The 16,041-nt window shown below is 44.2% G+C and overlaps 2 protein-coding genes across 6 annotated transcripts in view; one reads left to right on the plus strand and one right to left on the minus strand.

Annotated features, from left to right (window-relative positions):
• Positions 1 to 1,320, minus strand: part of ALPK3 (alpha kinase 3) — a 103,055-nt gene extending 101,735 nt beyond the window's left edge. For 2 of the 3 annotated variants that reach the window (XM_033920652.1, XM_033920650.1), the window contains exons 1-2: positions 1,262 to 1,320; positions 432 to 868 (exon numbers count right to left, since the gene is read on the minus strand). In XM_033920652.1, coding sequence (XP_033776543.1) covers positions 432 to 616 — 185 coding nt within the window. In that variant the 5' untranslated portion in view covers positions 617 to 868; positions 1,262 to 1,320. Of the gene's footprint in view, positions 1 to 431; positions 1,053 to 1,261 lie in introns of those variants that run through there. The other variant, XM_033920651.1, reaches the window with a different exon arrangement.
• Positions 1,321 to 14,461: 13,141 nt separating this feature from the next.
• The window catches only part of LOC117348660 (mucosa-associated lymphoid tissue lymphoma translocation protein 1-like), a 103,495-nt gene continuing 101,915 nt past the window's right edge, over positions 14,462 to 16,041 (plus strand). For 2 of the 3 annotated variants that reach the window (XM_033921014.1, XM_033921015.1), the window contains exon 1: positions 14,464 to 14,900. The gene's annotated coding sequence lies outside the window, so the exon portion shown is untranslated. Of the gene's footprint in view, positions 14,901 to 16,041 lie in introns of all 3 variants that reach the window. The other variant, XM_033921016.1, reaches the window with a different exon arrangement.

A 16,041-nucleotide genomic window follows, 5' to 3' on the forward strand; every position in this document is an offset into this window, starting at 1 on the left:
ATTTGTGTACTGAATCATGTTTGGGGTTTTTTTTACTATTGTAAACTACTTTAAAATCTGTGTGTAAACCGGTATATCAAATAATCAAATAAAATAAAATAAAAAAGATAATGTGAAGTACTTAACAAATAAAAATACATTTACCTCTGAGAGCAGAGCATTTATTCTTACCACTCTGCGGGAGTGGTGACTATTTAATTACATAACTAATAAATTGAACCAGGATATTCTACTTTCGATTGAACTCAAAAGTGTTCAAGAATGCTTATCAAAACATATTTAAATCAAAAAGCATCATTTCAAAAACATGTATCAAATAGGCCTCTAAAAAGCAAATCTTTAGATTGTAATGGGAAATTAAGATACTTTGGTGGGTTTAGCTTCCATTATGCTCATCACTAACACAACAATTGGAGCAGAAAAGCTCTTACCTATTCTCAGGCCTCACATTCAGCAAATAATTGCGACTGTCAGGCCTGGTGAAGAATTCGGGTCCATCCTCCTCTTCCAACCCGCTGTCGCTCTCATTGCTGCTGCCATTAAGGAAGCGGCTATTGAAAATGTAGTATTGGCCATTCCCTGAGGCCGAGTGGCTCCGAAGTCTTCTGGATTCCATTTTCTTCTGTAGCTGACCGTCGAAGCCCTGACAAGGAAGAAAGGAGGGGCAGAGATTCTGCAAAGTCTCCTCAAAAATGACTACGTCCTCTTCCCCCCCAAAAAAAGACAGAGAGAAGAGTAAGCTTTGTCCAGCTCACCACAAAGACAACAAAAGAATATTTCTCGGATAAGTCCCACCAATAATAATTTTTTAAAAATCCACTTCCGACAAACCACCTGTGAAAACTTTCCTTCTGATCTTCTATACCAGCTGGGAACAGAAAAAGGAGAATACAGAAGTTGTTACATGAAGAGCAGGATCACAGTAGGAACAAAAAAGTAGATTGATTGTTAATCTATGTATGTCGTGGGCTTGTCAGACACAGATACCGCAGCTCAGGGGAAAATACATGGCAGAAATATTTCACTCTTGTGTTGGAGCTCTCTCACCACTATGCCTGCAGGATAAATTTAGAGGCACAGAAGGAGCAGCCTATCCAGCCCACACTCGGCTAAGCCTTGTCTAACACTGGCTTAGGGTCCCAGTTTCAACTCAAGCCCTCAGACATCAGCAGCTACTGAGGCTGGCAGTGCCATGCTCCTCAACAGCTACTAGTGGGGATACAAGATAACGGGGGTCCCTTGTTTTACTATTCTCACTCACCATTCTCCTTCCAGGTCCTGCAGACTGGCCTCCAGACTCGAGTGTGAGAAGCAACAGCTGTCAATCACCTAGAGCACGGCACTGCCCAGGGCTATTTATAGATACCAGAAAACAGGAGCAAGCGTACTTCATGTTTTCCAGAACTCTGCTGGGTAACCAGACAAATACAGACAGAAAACAGGAAAGGGTACAGCTCTTAGGACCGGGTTCATCCTGGGCTGCAGGGCACATGTTGAACTGAGGAGCAACCCTGTGCCAGGCAGAGACACCCTCTGCTTTGTGGGGTTCGTGGAGAAAGTCTTGTGCTAGGAAGTTTCTTTGAGATCAAAGTTGCAAGGGCTTAGGCCCCGGCATACCAGACATGTTTCCTAAAGAGAGTCATTTGCAGAGACTCAGATGGAGCTGTCACTCACAGCAAGAGACCTCCCTGGTATCAGTAGACTTTAGTCTAGTTTTGGCTTCCTCATCCCCATCTCTTCATTCTCCTTTTCTAACTTTAACACATTGGAAGATGTTGAAAAAAACTGGTTCTTTTTTTTTTTTTTTTGCACTGCTACTGATGAATCTTTTGCTTTCTACTTTTCATAGTGTGGTGACTGATTTTGCATTGTGCTTTTCTGCAACTTTTATGCTGTAGATCAAGCATGTCAAACTCAAAGGCTGACACGGGCCAAATAAATAAGGTTTAAGTTTATGTGGGCCGCAAAAATATCATTTTTCATAGAAACTTAGGTTTATTTCAAAAAGTACAGTATAAAAAAGAACAGGAGCAATGATAAATTAGTGTTTTCTTCCTGACACTTGGCATCTCTTCTCTGCTCTTCTCTTCTCTTCTCTTTATTTTTCCTATTTCGGGGGAAATCTTGTCTGCAATGACTACTTTTAAAACTGACCCAAGGTGAATGTTGGTAATTCTGGATCTGATAGGAGACTTATTTCTTGTTAGGCGCACCAAGCAAGTCAATACAAGACTAATGGTGTGGTAGGTATTATTATCGTCTGATTCACTGCTAGTATTAGTGGGGTGAAATGGTGCGTTATGACTAGAGGAGCAAACTTGTCTCGGGTACCAAAGGCGTCTGCGTCGTAGTACTTAATAAGAATAAGCAACTGGTTATACTTGTATGTTGTATCATTGTTTTCGATTGGCTTAGATAGGCGACTGCTTGGCGCCGATGGATTATGGGAGAAATTTCGCGACTCTAGTTATGACTTATTGGATTACATTGGCTGGGCCGCAAAGATGTTTGTTGTGGGCCACACGCAGCCCGCAGACCACGAGTTTGACATGCTTGCTGTAGATACTCATATCAATAACATTCTGTAAAATATATAGCCGTATATCATAAGATAAAGCTACCATTAAAGTTTTATAGATTTCATTTTTCTCAATTAATAAAAGCAGAAGAAAGGAGGGGTTTAAAAAAAATCTAACATAATCAAGGTGGTGGAAATCCATCAGTGTCAAGGAGTTAAATGAATGGGGTTCCCAAAGCAGTCTAGTCTGGTTTACCACAGTAAACCTCACCTCAACATAACATCTTGCAGTACCAGAACCAGGCAAACCGCCCTTTGCTCCTGCATCATGCCCTTATTTTCAGCCAATCACCTCACCCCTGCATAAATCAGGTGCCTCCACAGAGAAAGACGGCAGCAGCTACCAAGGAATTAACCACAGCTATCAGCTTTCATCTTTCTGTGAAAGAAACACATTCCGTGTAATCAGCATCTTCAGAGGTGTAACATGGGGAGTTGGCCAAGCATTTTCCTCTTTTACATTTCCAAGTCGATGGGACACAGCATGAGGATCAAGGTTTGCCAGCTGACTCTAGATTTTCAAGAAAGGCTTAGCCAGTCCTGGTTTTACCCCACTGTGGTAAACTGCAATAGGGAAAAGATCTACAACACGTGACAGAATTGATCTAAACCCTGCAGTCAGGGACGTGAAATCCTATCATTTGTGGACATGTTGCACATGTAAGTGTTTAGAATACTAGCATATATGCACAGGACGATCTCATCTTCCTGAAAAGTTGTACTGTATACATTACTCAATACTGAAATTGTGAAGAAGGGTGTTATATTGAGGAGACTGGACAGATACTAAAGACAAGAATCAACTTACACAGTCACCATTTTAGAGCCTTTTAACACATTTAGGCCTAAATTTAGATGCAAGCAGAAGTGTATCCAGAAGCCCATTTTTTGGGGGGAGAGGACTTCAAAGGTGGCCTGAGGTGGCCAGCTATTCTCTCCACCTCTCCTGCTTGCTAAATTATTATTGATGCTAATTAGCTTGTTATTCAAAATTGCACATGCAAATTGGTTGGGTATGCACCCAAATTTGTGCACACAATTTTCAGCACTTTTTATAGAATAAGGGGAATATGTGCAGATGGTAGGAGGAGCTTAATGTACGACAGTCTGAGATCAGATTTAAGTGAAAAAGAAAATCAGGGGTAGAATAAATGTCAATGTCTTTGATTATGGGACCATATTAAAATCATCAAGAAACTTTTTGTGGGTGGGGTGGTTCTTTGTCATATAAGAAGAGGAGCTGGCAGCTGATATCACAAGCAAAGCACTGGTCACAGAAAGCAGCCCACGGAGAGACACACAATGCTTGCTTTCGTATAAAGTGTGTTTGCCCTCTGCCTTTTGCTGTCACAGCTGTGTGTCATCGCTGCCTTGGTAACATCTCAGAAACTTTCTAGGTTTTATTTTTGCTCCACTCCAGTTGCCAGTGTTCAGAGCTCCAGGTGCTGCGTCTGTCAATCAGCCCCAGGTGCTCCCTGCCAGCTAACACAATTACAGACGCCAAGCAAGAAAAGATTTTGAACCAGTCCTGGAGAGACAGATGGCCACAGACTCTAACTGACCCTTCTGCAAACAGTAGTAAGGTGAGTGCGTGGGGTGCCAACTGCCCCGGGCACCAAGTCGGTGGGGGCGCTGGCACCTCTCCACTCTGCCCCGCCATACCATGCCACCCTCACACCACATCCTCCCCCCACCTCTATATTATCTTCGCTAGCGCGAGCAGCTTCTGCCTGTTGCTCGCACCAGACTAGTTCCCCTCTGAATCACTTCCGGGTCATGGGGCCAGGAAGTGATGTCAGAGGGAATCCAACACTGGCGTGAGGAGCATGCTTGCAGAAGCCACTCAGGCTGGTGAAGATTAAGAGGTACGGGGGGGGAGGGAAAGCGCAAGTGTGGAATGGGGGGCAGGAAAGAGCAGGAGGCTGGAAGGAGTAGGGGGCAAAGAGAGGAGAGCACGGGGGTGCAGGGGGGATAGCAGCGCCACTGCCCCAGGCGCCTTCTACCCTTACTACACCACTGTCTGCAAATAAACCCTTTTCTCAGCAGTCTGAACCTGGAATGTGGCCATAAGAATAGCCTTACTGGGTCAGACCAATAGTCCACCAAGCCCAGTAGCTCATTCTCATGGTGGCCAATGCAGGTCACTAGTACCTGGCCAAAACCCAAGGTGTAGCAACATTCCATTATCTCAGAGTAAGCAAGATTCCGGAATCCCAGAGAATGTCAAGATTCTAGAACCCTAAGATGTAGCAACATTCAACGCTACCGATCCAGGGCAAGCAGTGGCTTCCCCCATGTCTTTCTCAATAACAGACTGTGGACTTTTTCTCCAGGAACTTGTCCAAACCTTTCTTAAAACCAGCCATGAAGAGAACATACTGGTTGTTCACTTGATAATGTGTCTTTGTTTTCCCTGATAGCAAATGCAGAGAGGAGTTCTTGTGACTCACAAATAGCAAAGCTGGAAATTCTTTATAGATAACCCCACCCTTAACATATGGCATATCTGATTAGCATTTTTGGTTAAGCAACACTGTTAGTGGAAATTAATTGCTAAGGGGGCTATTTCTGACTGCTTTGCTGGACCGTAACAGGCAAGGACTTTCTGTGCAGTCATATCTGATGGGTTAAAGATGGTTAGGTAATGCTGTATTACGAAAACAAAGACACGCTTTTAGTGGTGTCAGAAAGTTTACTCAGAGTTGTTCAGATAAGCTTTTATTAGATGACTATTGATTTCAGATAGCACATAAATATTTATTGTTATTCTTTTATGGATTCTACACAAGTGCTGGTAAGAGCCATTCTTGGACCATTTAAAAATGTATGCAATTGCTAATTGCTGCCGATTAGCACCAATTATAACCAATAATTGATCAATAACACTAATTAGCAGGTCATTAGCTTATTCAGTAAAGTGCGTAGGTGATCCTCTCTTTAAGTTATGTGCTAGTCACAAAGGCCCGGATGCATTAAAAATGGTCGCTCAAGCCGAGTGGGTCGCTGTGGGCTGATTCATTGTCCGATTTGAAAACTGATCGATTTTCCAATGACTTTGAATGCAAATTAGTTTTGTGGAAGTCTGCCGTAATCCCACTTCACCAGTCATTGGAAAACTGACTTTGACTCATGTGTAGAGCCGGTAATGGAAGTCCGAACAGCTGAGCTGCAGGGGAAACCCTGAAGCAGCCTCCTGCTGCTCAGCTGTTTGGGGTAGGAAGATTTTATTTTTTTAATGGGAACAGGTATTGTATTTGTGCTGGCCTTCCCAATCATGGCCACCCTCCAACGATGGCCTCCCCCCGAAAAAAAAAGAGAGGCAGGAGAGATTCTCACTCTCTGCTGCCTCTGCCACTCGGCTCCCATCACACACCCCTGCTCCTCCCCATACCTTATATGGAAGAAGAGAGCCGGAGGGATGTCCAGTTCTTCCTGCCAGAAGGCCCACCTCTCCAAAATGGCAGGTCTTCCCCTTCCTGGTGCATCCTGGTATATACTGGGAGGGGCCTAAGACCCTGATTGGCTCAGACACCTAAGGCCCCTATTCCAGGGGAGGGGCCATAGGCGCTGGGACACAGGCAGGAGCCTTAGGCCCTGATTGTCTAAGGCTCCTAAGACCCCTCCCATGTAGGGAGATAGCCAAGACCTGTATTCCAACTATATGAAAGTGGTTAAAATGTGCCTTCTTGAGGATTCAGGCTGTAGAAGTCCACCAGGCATCAGCCAGACTGCCCCAACACTGGAGTCACTGACTAAGCTAACTCCAGCCTATCCCAATCCATCTTGCCACCTACTGGATCCAGACAGTAGAAGTCCCTCCAGCATTGGCTTCACTACTGGGCTGCCAACCACGACTCCCGCAAATCCGTCTTTTTAACCCTGGTTACATTGTTTTCTGTTTTTAGTATCCAACTGTAAACATCTGGCTTTGATTTTAGAAGAACTGCATCTGGGACAGGCTTGTTTGGCTGCTTGTCAAAACGTTTCAATATCATTGGTGAAGAGGCTGCTGATTGCCATAGACTGAATATTGCCTGGTATATTGCTAAGTTGCTCTGTATTTGTGGCATGGGTAATACTGTATATTTTAGATGTCCACTGGTAGTCCATTCCTATTGTTCAGATTTTAATTATCTACTGTTACTAGGCGTTACTGGATGAACAGTGGTAACCCCCTTCCCTCACTGTGAACCAACGCGAACAGGCTCTTTCATAATCCGTATGATTAAGTGAATGAAACCGAGATATTTTTGTTTTCATTTTTTGCCGATTCCATTTCCTCTTTTCATCAGCATTGACTTTCCCACAAGTTCCTACAGAAGTTGCAATAGAATTGAGTCAACTGTGCATATGTAAAATGTTGGCAGTCTAAGAGCACCAGCATCACCAACTGGACTCATGATCCCCAGAACAGATTGTGCAATGGGACATATACAGTACTTCTAGTATCAAGAGCTTCCATGGGCCAGTTTTCAAAAAAGGTGGGGGGGTGGGAGAGAGATGCTAGACTATGGGGAAGGATGGAGGGAAGGAAAGGAGAGAGATGCCACACCACAGTGGGGGGAGGGAGAGATGCTGGCTGCAAAGTGGGGGGTGCCTTAGGAGGGGAAGAAAAAGAGTATGAGACATAACATGGAGAGAGCCTAGGGAGAGGGACAGGGACACAGAGGTGCAAAGTTGGACATAGGGGGATAGAGATACTGAGATGAGAAACATGTGAAGAGGATATAAAGAGGAACACAGAGGATAGGCCAGATAAGGGATGTAAAGGGAAGATGGGTGGTGGACATGGAGTGAGAAGACTGGACAGGAGACCTTGTAAGAATATTAGGGAAAAATAGAGAAAAACAGGAGAGAAACTGGGACAAAAAGCAAATGGAGAAAGAAAGGGCCTGATTCTATAAACACCACATCATCACACCTAACTTTTAGGCTCCGGGCGCCATCTTGGTGAGGGCACAGGCATACTCCTCCCTGATCCCTCCCCCCCCCCCCCATCATGCATGCACACTGCTTCCCTTTTCTCATACCTCTGTAATGTTCCTGGCGCGAGCAGCAAATCTCAAACTAGATGCACAAAAAATAGCAACTTGATCGCTGTTGGCTGATTCTCCGGCCGATTCTCTAACAGCAATTGACACATGTGCAGAGCCCTAACAGTAGTAACAGGGGAAGCAGCCTTCTGTCATTGCTGTTAGGGCTTCTGTATTTTTTTACTGGAACAGATGTTGTGCATGAGTTAAACACGCACAACCTGTCCTATTTTTTTAAAAAAAAGCCCCCCCTCCCCGGCAACTCCAGGCACCCCAAGCCCCTCCCCCAGCACCCTGAGCCACCCTGAGCACTGACACCCCAAGCCACCGTCCACTCCATCTCCCGACCCACAGAAAAATGGCAGGAGGGAGGAGGAGCAGGAGATGTTTTCAGTACCACCTGCTCCCAACTTTTAAAGTACAGGGCAGGGGGGTCTGGAGGGGGAGTTGGCATCCTTCCTGCCATTTTTTTCAGGGAGGGGGGCGCACCTTTGTGGCAGGAGGGAGTGGGCATCCCTCCTGCCATTTTTAGCAGGGTTTGGGGGGGTGCGTTTGTCGGGGGAGACCTCATTTTTTTCTTTATGGGATAGATATTTTGTGTGTGTAATATACGCAATATATCTGTGCCATTGAAAAAAAATGGGGGAAAAAAAAGGCAGACCTGTTGGTAACACAGTTACCTTGTATAGAGCAAATGGGCAACAAGACGATTATACAGTTTTCTACCAGAAAGATTTTTACAATACCTCCCTATAGACCAGGGGTGTCAAACTAAGGCCCACGAGCTAAACCTGGCCCACAGTGTAATCATATTTGATCCACGACCTACTAGAGCTGGCCTGCTGGGTATGTCAATGTTGTTGCCCTAACTGAGACCAGCCCTACCTGCGTACGTTCCAGTTCAGCAGGAACTTGTCTAACTTTGTCTTGAATCCCTGGAGGGTGTTTTCCCTCCAGGGATTCAAGCATTCCAATTTTCCACCACTCTCTGGGTGAAGAAGAACTTCCTTACGTTTGTACAGAATCTATCCCCTTTCAACTTTAGAGAGTGCCCTCTCGTTCTCCCTACCTTGGAGAGGGTGAACAACCTGTCTTTATCTACCAAGTCTATTCCCTTCATTATCTTGAATGTCTCGATCATGTCCCCTCTCATTTTTCAAGGAAGAAGAGGCCCAGTTTCTCTAATCTCTCGCATGGGTCGGATCGGATCAGAAAACACACAGTGGGCAGTTTTGTGCATTGGGGAATCTGAACCGATCGATCGCTAAACTGGACAAAAAGTTTTGTGCATCCCCCAGTAAGTCCTTCCTTAACAGATTTAAAGTGGGTCTCAATTATTATTTGACAAAGGTTTGTGGAGAATGAGTGTCTCTCGTGTTGGTCCCTGATCCCTGATAAAACTTCCAATCTTCTCCTTATTCTGATTTCTTTGAATGGTGATAGTTGATTGTAAACCATTCTAATGTTGCTAATGAAGGGCAGTATATAAAGATATGTCATAAATAGGAATATAAAAATAAATATGCAAAATGTAACTTATGCAACAGTTCCTTTTAGTTTCATTCTACTTCCTCATTTTATCACAATTCCTATTTTTAAAAGTTAAATGCATCTGCATTCATGTTCTTTAATGTCCTCCCTCTAAGGATCACTGTTGCCAAGTGATCATTCTATCATTTCCTTTTGTACTAGGGCCAGGTGAAGAGTCATTTTCCCGGTTCATAGTCAAAAGCGTGCGCCGACAAGCGAGCGCAGACAACAGAGCACAGGACCTAATCACGCTGAAGAAAAACCGTATTTTAAAGGGGTCCGACGGTGTGAGCAGCAACACCAACCTGCTGTTCATGCCAGCACTGGCTCTTCCTCTGATGTCATTTCCTAGACGTAGGTCCAGGAAGTGAAGTCAGAGGAAGAGCCTTTCACCCAAATGTGTGGCGACAGCCAAAAAAGCAAACAAGATGCTAGGAATTATTAAAAAAAGGGATGACTAGCAAGACTAAGAATGTTATAATGCCTCTGTACAATGCTCCATGGTGCGACCTCAGCTGGAGTATTGTGTTCATTTCTGGTCTCCTTATCTCAAGAAAGATATAGCAGCACTAGAAAAAGTTCAAATAACTTGCTGCCCATATCGTGTCGGCTCTCCCTCTGATGTCACTTCGTAGGCGCGGAACTCGGAAGTGACATGAGAGAGCTGACACCAACACAGGCAAGTTTGTGATACTGCTCGTGCCAGGAAAATTAAAGAGCTACATGTGCATGGCAGGGGTTCGGGAAGGAGCGGGGACGGAGAGGAGGACAGGGGCTAGCGCCCCCACCAAAATGGCGCCCCCACCACCAAGATGGCACCCGGGGTGGACCGCCCCCCTCCCTTACTATGCCACTAGTGACTCCTAATGTGGAACCAAGCATTATGGAGCTATAATTAATTTGGGTAATTGTTTCCAATGTGATTTGCACTTCTGCCAGTTGGATGTCCCGGCCTCCTGAAATTTTTCACAGTTTGTACACAATTTAACAACTTCGAATAATTGTGTGTCCTTTGCAAATTCATCCCCTCACTTGTTGCTTCCATTTTCAGCCGGTATCAGAGCATTTGCTGCATGGCAGCCACTACTGTGCCTTTGTAAAAAAAAAAAAAAAACACAAAAAAACGGAGGGAGGGGTTAGTAAATATTAGCCTTTGGAAGGAAGGTATCAGTGTGGGCGTCTGTTAAAAACATGTTATTTTACTGTTGACAAACTCATATCAAGTTGATTTTATTACCAGACCTCAAACACCCAAGGCACTACTTATTGATTTTTCGTACCCGTACAGGGGCGATGTGTTCATCATCGGTCTTGGTAAGATGATGTACATTTATTAATTTTTAATTATTTTTACAGGCTCAAAAAGTGATCATGTGCTTATAAGGAAAGACATAAAGATAAGTGCCTTTCCTTTACAGCACTATAAGCACATGATCACTTTTTGAGCCTGTAAAAATAATTAAAATTAATAAATGCATGACATCTTACCAAGACCGATGATGAACACATAAAATGAACTTGATATGAGTTTCTTCTCCATCTTATTTAAGTTAGTTTATTGAACATCTCTGAATTTTTCTTTATTTAATAGATTTTACTGTTGACCTCAGCTATTAGTAACTAGGTTTCATAACAGCGGGATCGTGAAAGGTCCGGTTGTCACCCGTTATCCCCCCCCGCCCCCACCTAGCTAATTGTCATATTTTCTCACTTTAACATGGTCATCACATAATTACAACACAAACTCCTTTTTTGGTAAATAGCCGCAACTCTGTTTATTGGCAACCATAACAAGTTCAAACAAAACAGCAAACAGGTTAATTCCTGAGCTACCAAAATTTAGTCTAATACAGTGGTTCCCAAACCTGTCCTGGGGGACCCCCAGCCAGTCAGGTTTTCAAGATATCCCTAATGACTATGCATGAAAGAGATTTGCATACCTGTCACTTCCATTATATGCAAATCTCTCTCATGCATAGTCATTAGGGATATCTTGAAAACCTGACTGGCTGTGGGTCCCCCAGAACAGGTTTGGGAAACACTGGTCTAATAATACTTATATACCACGACCCTGTCATGTCAGCAAGGTTCTGGGGGTTGGCATGTACCTCCGTGCCCCATTTCCGAGGGTCGCCTGACCCAAAGGCACAGCTCCTAGTCGGCCCGCCGCTCATCCCCATATGAGCCCTGCAGCCAGTAACTTGAGATAACCACTTTCCCGGCATCCCAAGCTACCTCCCAACCAGTCATCATTTGCCAACACAAAGAGGCAGGTGGGTGGGAAAAGCTGTCTCCAAAGACCAGGTAAGCCCAGTATCCTCCGAGGTCCCAGCTTTCCTACCCCTCACCAGAAACCCCTGCAGCTGCTCCCCCTCTGCCAATCCCTTCAAATTTCCCCCCAGCAAGAATTGCCACCGATCATTCACGTTCCCCAGAGGCTCTCCCCCTATGCTGTTGCTGCTCTTCCTGATACAGTCTCGATGGGCGACAATGCAGGCCTACCAGCCCCGTGTTATGGTCGCCCATCAAGATCAGCTCTTGGGCTCCTATTTGCATAAAATGGGACTTGTGCTTAAATAGCACAAGTTAGCGGTAAAATAACCCATCATAACAGTACCCCACATTGGTAATTTTCCCCCTTATTATGAAGAGTTTCAGTTTCTGATAACCAGAGCTGATATTGTGATGTCATAATGCCTCATTCCACCAATGCCCAAGAGCTAGCCTCATCTCTGATGTCACAATGGTTTGATTGTCCTATATCTGGCTCACTTTTATTATATTTAGCAGTTATTTCAATTTCTAGAGACATTTGTTTTTTCTTTAATTAAGGGGCATAGTTATTAACATGGACTACTGTTAAGATGTGTTATTTTATTGTTATCCCCGGTTAGTAGTAATTAGGTCTCATATGAATCATCTCATAAAATGAAACCTTGGCTAAAATAGCACGAGTGGTATAATAATGTCTTAACTGTAGCCCATGTTGATAACTATACCTTTTTTTGTTGTTGTTCAATATTTTTATTGTTAGACTAGCAAACAATAAAAGTTACACAACACCACAAGCATAGGTATGACTACTCATACAGGTAGAAATCTACCCTTTTAATATTTGAAATCATGGGGCTCCTTTTACGAAGGTGCACTAGGGTTTTTAGCGCACGCACAAAATTACCGCGCGGTAGCCGAAAATCTACCGCCTCCTAAAAAGGAGGTGGTAGTGGCTAGCACGCGCGTTCAGGCCCTAGCGCACCTTTGTAAAAGGAGCCCATAATGTCCATATCCAGTTCGGTATATTTATAGGATCATTCTAGGGAATCGTGATTTTGGAGTTTAATTATCAAAATGACCAAAGGAGGGGAGAATGGGGGCATCAGGCCTGAAAAGTGAGCGTTGTGAGGCTGAAGGCTTGTCTGTGGTTTTTAACACCCTTGCACCAACCCTGATCCTCAGTTTAAAGCTCCCCTCCTTTGCTCTTTTCACGTGATTTCATCGTCACAATGTTATGTGCTTAATCAAAACTGTATACAGAACTTCCTCTGGAATTAAGTAGAAAGCAAAATGAAAAAAGAGGGCTGCATAATTTGCTAACTGAACATTCATAACCCAGTTATCCCCACAGCTCGGCTTTCTAATGATTAATCCTGTTCTTAAACTTAGGGCCAGATGTCTGAAAGGGGATTTCTTGTTTTAGGCGGTCCATATGACTAAATTACAGTATTTACTGTGGGTTTTACATTTTATTCTGAGCGAGACGCCGTTGGCTGTCAGGTTACAAAACTCTTCCTCAGGACCGCTTTGTGGTTTTCCTGACAATGCTCTCTGAAACAGATGCGACAGTGTGATTCATAGGTGTTTTTTGTTGTTGTTGTTTTTTGAAGGGAAAATGATGTTGCTGAAACAGGGCTGCTCTTTTCAGCAGCGCAGAGCGCCTGGTACCGACGGATCACCGCCCTTAACTCGTGAGAAAAAACCCCCCCCAGAAGGTAGATAGGCTCCCACACAGAGCAACGCTGCTGGCACCTCCCCATCCAAAATAATAGTAATAATTTTATTCTTATATACCGCCATACCGAAAAAGTTCTAGGCAGTTCACAACAAGGTGAGCTAATACATGGGATACAGATAAAATACAAATTAGAATAATGGACTTAAAAACAGATAAAGACAGAAAGCATTTACAATGTATTGCAGAAAATACCGGCATGGCAGGGAAAGAAGTAATATATAGAACAGATAAAATGCATCAAGTTGAATATAAGGAACTTGATTGAAAAAAAATGAAGCAGAATGCATTAAGTTACCAGCCTATCAAGATTCCAGAATCCCAGAGAGTAATAAGATTCTAGAATCCCAAAGAGTAGCAACATTCCATACAGAATCTAAAAGAATAGCAAGATTCCAGAATCCCAGAGAGTAACAAGATTCTAGAATCCCAGAGTAGCAACATTCCATACAGAATCTAAAAGAATAGCAAGATTCCGGAATCCCAGAGAGTAACAAGATTCTAGAATCCCAAAGAGTAGCAACATTCCATACAGAATCTAAAAGAATAGCAAGATTCCGGAATCCCAGAGAGTAACAAGATTCTAGAATCCCAGAGTAGCAACATTCCATACAGAATCTAAAAGAATAGCAAGATTCCGGAATCCCAGAGAGTAACAAGATTCTAGAATCCCAGAGTAGCAACATTCCATACAGAATCTAAAAGAATAGCAAGATTCCGGAATCCCAGAGAGTAACAAGATTCTAGAATCCCAGAGTAGCAACATTCCATACAGAATCTAAAAGAATAGCAAGATTCCGGAATCCCAGAGAGTAACAAGATTCTAGAATCCCAGAGTAGCAACATTCCATACAGAATCTCAAAGAATAATAGTAATTTTATTCTTATATACCGCCATACTGAAAAAGCTCTAGGCGGTTCACAACAAGGTGAGCTAATACATGAGATACAGATAAAATACAAATTAGAATAATGGACTTAAAAACAGATAAAGACAATATAATGCAGAAAATACCGGCATGGCAGGGAAAGAAGTAATACATAGGACAGATAAAATACAACAAGTTGAATATAAGGAACTTGATTGAAAAAATGAAGCAGAATGCATTAAGATGTTCCTTTCTGATGCCAGTTTAGGAAGCTGGCATCAGAAAGGTGTCTTCTCAAGCCAACAAGGGCAGTCGTTAACAGCAGCACTCTGCTTCCGTGAGTAATCTGCATGGGATGACAACATTTCTGTACGCGTTAAATAATCTTTTAATCGACAGCTCAGGTAAACGCATACGCCGAGCCCTGCTCTCTGGCGTCGCGTGCGTACGCGCGCGCGCCAGTATCGCGTCCGGCGAATTTCTATGGGGGGAAAAAAAAACAACAACAAACCAACTCGGTGTGGTGACTGAAGCATCTGCGGGAAAGGCGGGAGACCCGACAGGCTTCTTCCCCCCCCTACACACACTCGTCCCACTTTCACTTTCAGCGCCGGGCTGAAGCCGGGGAGGGAGAAACGCCTCTGCCGGCCCGGAACTGAAGTTCGCGCGTGCTCTCCGGGCTGCAGCAGCAGCAGCTGCAATGAGGAAGTGCGCGCGCGAGGGCAGCGGTGGGGGGAGCTGAGCTGCCACGATCGCGCGGCCAAATCCTGGAACCGGCAGCCTGCGGAGAGCTCAGCCGGGACTCTCTTCCCTGGTTCAGGGAGGGGGAGGAGGACCGAGGCTTCCCTCGAACGGATTTCTGTGCGAGTGCCCAGTTTCAGGTAGGTGAGGGTCTTGAGCCCATTCTGAGCCGCCTCTTTGGCAAAGTTGGGTTGTTGGTTTTTTGTTTTTTTTTGTTGGTTCACCGAGGGGCTGCTGAAGCTTAAAGTTTGGCGTGAACTAACACTAGGAGTGAGAATGCAGCTAAGGAAAAGGAAAATTGAAATTAAATCTGTCATTTTTAAAGAGAGGGTAAGGTTGGGCAGACTGGATGGGCCATTCGGCTCTTTATCTGCCGTCATTTACTATGTTACTATAAAGGGAACCATCCTGGCTAGTCTGGGTTACAAGTACCCGGCAGGTGGGAGAGAACCCAGGAGGCAAAAGGGGCCCTAGGGGCCCTTTTTTTTTTTTGGTGGGGCGGAAAATCAAACAGACCGATATTTGCCCACATTCCCATGCTCCTGTGCCCTTAGCTGTATGATGCTCTTTGGGTTCAAAAGTTGACGGGAGATAGTGTTGATCCTGGTGGTTGTGGCCCAGAAGAACCGTGTTTGTTTCCTTCTGCTTGGCTTTCTTCTCTCTGTTAAGAGTAGTTTGTTTCTGTTCTCAAAATGCTTTTGCAAAACTTGTATAGTCAACTTGCACTGTAATTAAGGCAAATCCAGTGCAAATCGTAACCTGTTAGCTGTGTATTATGCATGTGTAAAGTCCAGGGGTCTCAAAGTCCCTCCTTGAGGGCCGCAATCCAGTCGGGTTTTCAGGATTTCCCCAATGAATATGCATGAGATCTATGTGCATGCACTGGTTTCAATGCATATTCATTGGGGAAATCCCGAAAACCCGATTGGATTGCGGCCCTCAAGGAGGGACTTTGAGATCCCAACCTGTTCTGAGCTCTTTGAGGAAAACGGAATAGAAAACAAATTAAATAGATTGCAGTATGTCATTGTCAGGTCTGTGAATAAAGAATTCACCCCATTCACAGAGGATCTAGAATCAGAAAATAATATCAAATATTGAAGAGCTAAGGCTAGTACCTGGCAGACTTGCACGGTCTGTGTCTGTATATGGCCGTTTGATGGAGGATGGGCTGGGGAGGGCTTCAATGGCTGGGAGGGTGTAGATGGACTGGAGTAGGTTTTGACGGAGATTTCGGCAGACTGGATGGACCATTCGGGTCTTTATCTGCCGTCATTTACT

This window comes from Geotrypetes seraphini, chromosome 14, assembly GCF_902459505.1.
Source record: "Geotrypetes seraphini chromosome 14, aGeoSer1.1, whole genome shotgun sequence".
In the NCBI taxonomy this organism is placed as follows: Eukaryota; Metazoa; Chordata; class Amphibia; order Gymnophiona; family Dermophiidae; genus Geotrypetes; species Geotrypetes seraphini.